The sequence below is a fragment of the Conger conger genome, chromosome 1 (genome assembly GCF_963514075.1).
Source record: "Conger conger chromosome 1, fConCon1.1, whole genome shotgun sequence".
In the NCBI taxonomy this organism is placed as follows: domain Eukaryota; kingdom Metazoa; phylum Chordata; class Actinopteri; order Anguilliformes; family Congridae; genus Conger; species Conger conger.
The window spans coordinates 95,852,090-95,857,089 of record NC_083760.1 but is presented as its reverse complement, the minus strand read 5'-3'; the positions used below and the strand labels follow the sequence as shown (position 1 = coordinate 95,857,089).

Below are 5,000 nucleotides of genomic sequence, written 5' to 3'. Positions count from 1 at the left end.
CAACCATCTATCCATAGTAGTTCTCCACCTTTTTAAGCCCAGTTGCCTTTTCGTATGGACTGTTTGTATGAATGTGTGTGAATGAATGAGTGAGATGCTGTTGAATTGGCTGATTTAAGAGCAGATTTAAGAGAGTCTGGAGCTGTGGTTCTTGTTCGCCCTTTGGACGGTTTCTCTCTCTCTCTCCTCCCTGCAGTGGACGAGTACATCTCGATCGCTAAGGAGCGACACGGCTACAATATGGAGCAGGTAACGCCCCACACCTGTCCACAACACCTTTTACAAAGCCTTCATTCTCCACCGCGTACGTATACCAACCTCCTGCCCACGTATACCAACCTCCTGCCCACGTATACCAACCTCCTGCCCACGTATACCAACCTCCTGCACACGTATACCAACCTCCTGCACACGTATACCAACCTCCTGCACACGTATACCAACCTCCTGCACACGTATACCAACCTCCTGCACACGTATACCAACCTCCTGCACACGTATACCGACCTCCTGCCCACGTATACCAACCTCCTGCCTACTTATACCAACCTCCTGCTGGTACCCCCAGCCCTGTAACACTGGGGAAAACGTCTGGTTTAACCCCTTTTCTTAACACAAGAAAAGTGGTTTAAAAAATGACATGCCCAAAATAAAATGGTTACTACTCTTGAACCCTTTTCACTATAGGCACAATCGTAGTCTCTTCTGTAAGGTAACCAAAAAGCCAGAATCACCCTAAATATTATTAAAACTAAGTTACAGATGCTAAAATTGTGGAAGCTTCTTTTCTCAATGAAAATCTTTTTGTATTTGAGTGGATACAGAGGCTGTATCTGCTGGGCTTTGGGACACAATTGTGTATTGTTTGCTTGCTTAAAACACAGCTTTTCTACACCTCATACACAACCCATAATATCATTTAGTTTACGTGTGTCCTTTTGGATTCTCCAAATGTCCTTTTTCTAAACCTGCCTAGACATAGCTTAGGAAAAGCAATGCAGAATGCAAATTTTTGGTGATATTGTCAATAAATTTGAAAGGGATTTGTCCAGCGTTGATGCTGTGGTTCCATTGCGTTTCTAAGCACCAGGCACTGCCAGGAGCATCGGTATCCACTCAAATGCAAAATATATTTTGAGTGAGAGAAAAAATGCTTCCTACTGTGACAAACTCATTATGAAAATGAGAGGAATTACAGCAGCCATTTCAGAATGAGAGGGCACATACGGAAATTGGCAAAAAGGAGAAATTCCGCACAGATACTAGGAAGTATTTCTTCATGCAGAGTGTGGTCACTGTGTGGAACAGCTTGCCAGGACATGTAGTGGAGGCAGAAACACTGGGGGTTTTCAAGACCAGGCTTGATACGGTGCCAGATACTATTATTTAACAGAAAGTACGTTTAGGGGCAGGAAAAGGCGAGCATTGCTAGGCCATTATGTTTTCTGAATGATTAAACTATTGTGCGTGTGGTTCACTGGATCCTCACCGTGAAAAGGACACTGACATTACCCTGATTGGTGGAGCTTGTGGATCCCTAAAATGCAAATGTGTCATGGCCATGTGATGTGGATGTGAGCGTTTGATTGGCTGTGTGGCTGACCTCCGTTTGATTGGCTGTGTGGGTGACCTCCGTTTGATTGGCTGTGTGGGTGACCTCCGTTTGATTGGCTGTGTGGGTGACCTCCTCCAGGCTCTGGGCATGCTGTTCTGGCACAAGCACAACATCGAGAAGTCTCTGGCGGACCTGCCCAACTTCACGCCCTTCCCAGACGAGTGGACAGTGGAGGACCGGGTGCTGTTCGAGCAGGGCTTCGGCTTCCACGGGAAGACCTTCCACCGAATCCAGCAGATGGTGAGAGACCCGCACGTGCCCCTCCCAGTCCAGCCACTCCCTGTACCCCCCTAACCCCGCCCTGCACCCCCCTACCCCCGCCCAATCCACACCCCCCTACCCCCGCCCAATCCACACCCCGTACCCCCCTAACCACACCCTGGACCCCCCTAACCACACTCTGCACCCCCCTAACCCCGCCCAATCCACACCCTGTACCCCCCTAACCACACCCTGCACCCCCCTAACCACACCCTGTACCCCCCTAACCCCGCCCTGTACCCCCCTAACCCCGCCCTGTACCCCCCTAACCCCGCCATGCACCCCCCTAACCCCGCCCTGTACCCCCCTAACCCCGCCCTGTACCCCCCTCACCCTGCCCACTCACACCCCTAACCCTGCCCAATCCACACCCTGTACCCCCCTAACCCCGCCCTGTACCCCCCTCACCCTGCCCACTCACACCCCTAACCCCACTCACACCCAAAACTGGCTGCTCATTTATGTCCCACCACGGTTGTCCCGGTGACGGTGTTGCCATGGTGTTCCCCCCCAGCTGCCGGATAAGTCGATTGCCAGCCTGGTGCGGTTTTATTATTCCTGGAAGAAAACGCGCAGCAAGACCAGTGTGATGGACCGGCACGCTCGCAAACACAAGAGAGACCGCGAGGAGAGGTGAGCCCCAAACCCCCAAACCCTGCCCTGTACCCTGAACCCTGAACCCTGCAGCATACCCCCAAACCCTAAACCTGCCGTGTACCCCTGAACCCCCAAAACCTGCCGTGTACCCCTGAACCCCCAAAACCTGCCGTGTACCCCTGAACCCCCAAAACCTGCCGTGTACCCACAAACCCACAGCAGCACTGCTGAAGCTTCCGGTATTTTCTGTGTTCCAGCGAGGATGAGATGGAGGAGAATGGTGGTGGTGGTGGTGGTGGTGGTGGTGGTGGTGGTGGTGGAGGAGGAGGAGGAGGAGGAGGAGGAGGAGGAGGAGGAGGAGGAGGAGGAAGTTCTCCCAGTGACCTGGAGATCGACCCCAACAAGGAGGAGAAGAAAGAGGTGTGTTAAACACAGCACTGTGTGTGTTACAGCACTGTGTGTTACAGCACTGTGTGTTACAGCACTGTGTGTTACAGCACTGTGTGTTACAGCACTGTGTGTTTCAGGACTGTGTGTGTTACAGCACTGTGTGTTTCAGCTCTGTGCGTGTTACAGCTCTGTGCATGTTACAGCACTGTGTGTGTTTCAGGACTGTGTGTGTTACAGCTCTGTGTGTTACAGCACTGTGTGTTACAGCACTGTGTGTGTTACAGCACTGTGTGTTACAGCACTGTGTGTTTCAGGACTGTGTGTGTTACAGCACTGTGTGTTTCAGCTCTGTGCGTGTTACAGCTCTGTGCATGTTACAGCACTGTGTGTGTTTCAGGACTGTGTGTGTTACAGCACTGTGTGTTACAGCACTGTGTGTGTTTCAGGACTGTGTGTGTTACAGCACTGTGTGTTACAGCACTGTGTGTGTTTCAGGACTGTGTGTGTTACAGCACTGTGTGTTACAGCACTGTGTGTGTTTAACGCAGCGCTTACTCCTTCCTGGTTTGTGTTCCAGAGTGGACCTCCACCTGAGAAACCTGAGCCCAAACCTCTCCCCCCTCCTAAGGTGCGTAGTGAATCACACCTGCACACACACACCTGCACACACACACCTGCACACACACACCTGCACACTCACAACTGTACATACCTGCACACACATACACCTGTACACACCTGCACACACTCACACCTGCACACACACACACACCCGCACACACTCACACCCATACACACCCGTACACACTCTCACACTCACACACCCGTACACACTCACACCTGCACACACCCGTACACACACTCACACACTCGCACACCCGCACACACTCACACACTCACACACTCACACACCCGCACACACTCGCACACTCACACACCCGCACACACACTCACACCCCCGCACACACACTCACACCCATACACACCCACACACCCGCACACCCGCACACACTCACACCCGCAGAACCAGAACCGCGTCTGTCTGAAAGCGATATCAGCGTATGCTGATGGCTGCAGTGGCCGGTATTTAGTCTTGTTGCCCATGGTTACTCCACGGTCTGTATTGATGGTGCCCCCCCCCCCCCCGCAGCCGGCTCATGTGAAGAAGGAGCCTCTGGGGCCTCCAGGGAAGCACCCCCACCGCGCCAAGAAGAAGCCCCCCAAGGGCATGCACCTCACCCAGCCCGACGTGTCTGCCATGTCCTCCAGCACCCCGGCTGCCGTCAACGTCCTGAGACAGCTCGACATGGAGCTCATCTCCATCAAACGCCAGGTTAGACCCTCTCCATCAAACGCCAGGTTAGACCCTCTCCATCAAACGCCAGGTTAGACCCTCTCCATCAAACGCCAGGTTAGACCCTCTCCATCAAACGCCAGGTTAGACCCTCTCCATCAAACGCCAGGTTAGACCCTCCATCAAACGCCAGGTTAGACCATCTCCATCAAACGCCAGGTTAGACCCTCTCCATCAAACGCCAGGTTAGACCCTCTCCATCAAACGCCAGGTTAGACCCTCCATCAAACGCCAGGTTAGACCCTCTCCATCAAATGCCAGGTTAGACCATCTCCATCAAACGCCAGGTTAGACCCTCTCCATCAAACGCCAGGTTAGACCCTCTCCATCATACGCCAGGTTAGACCCTCTCCATCAAACGCCAGGTTAGACCATCTCCAGCAAACGCCAGGTTAGACCATCTCCATCAAACGCCAGGTTAGACCATCTCCATCAAACGCCAGGTTAGACCCTCCATCAAACGCCAGGTTAGACCCTCCATCAAACGCCAGGTTAGACCATCTCCATCAAACGCCAGGTTAGACCCTCTCCATCAAACGCCAGGTTAGACCCTCCATCAAACGCCAGGTTAGACCCTCTCCATCATACGCCAGGTTAGACCCTCTCCATCAAACGCCAGGTTAGACCCTCTCCATCAAACGCCAGGTTAGACCCTCTCCATCAAACGCCAGGTTAGACCCTCTCCATCATACGCCAGGTTAGACCCTCTCCATCATACGCCAGGTTAGACCCTCTCCATCAAACGCCAGGTTAGACCCTCTCCATCAAACGCCAGGTTAGACC

The 5,000-nt window shown here is 52.8% G+C and overlaps 1 protein-coding gene across 1 annotated transcript in view; it reads left to right on the top strand.

Annotated features, from left to right (window-relative positions):
* The window catches only part of rcor1 (REST corepressor 1), a 22,123-nt gene that overhangs the window by 12,504 nt on the left and 4,619 nt on the right, over window positions 1-5,000 (top strand). Inside the window, 6 exon segments of the mRNA XM_061250590.1 lie at window positions 197-249; window positions 1,694-1,855; window positions 2,391-2,509; window positions 2,731-2,753; window positions 2,838-2,914; window positions 4,014-4,196. Of these exon segments, the coding sequence (XP_061106574.1) occupies window positions 197-249; window positions 1,694-1,855; window positions 2,391-2,509; window positions 2,731-2,753; window positions 2,838-2,914; window positions 4,014-4,196 (617 nt within the window).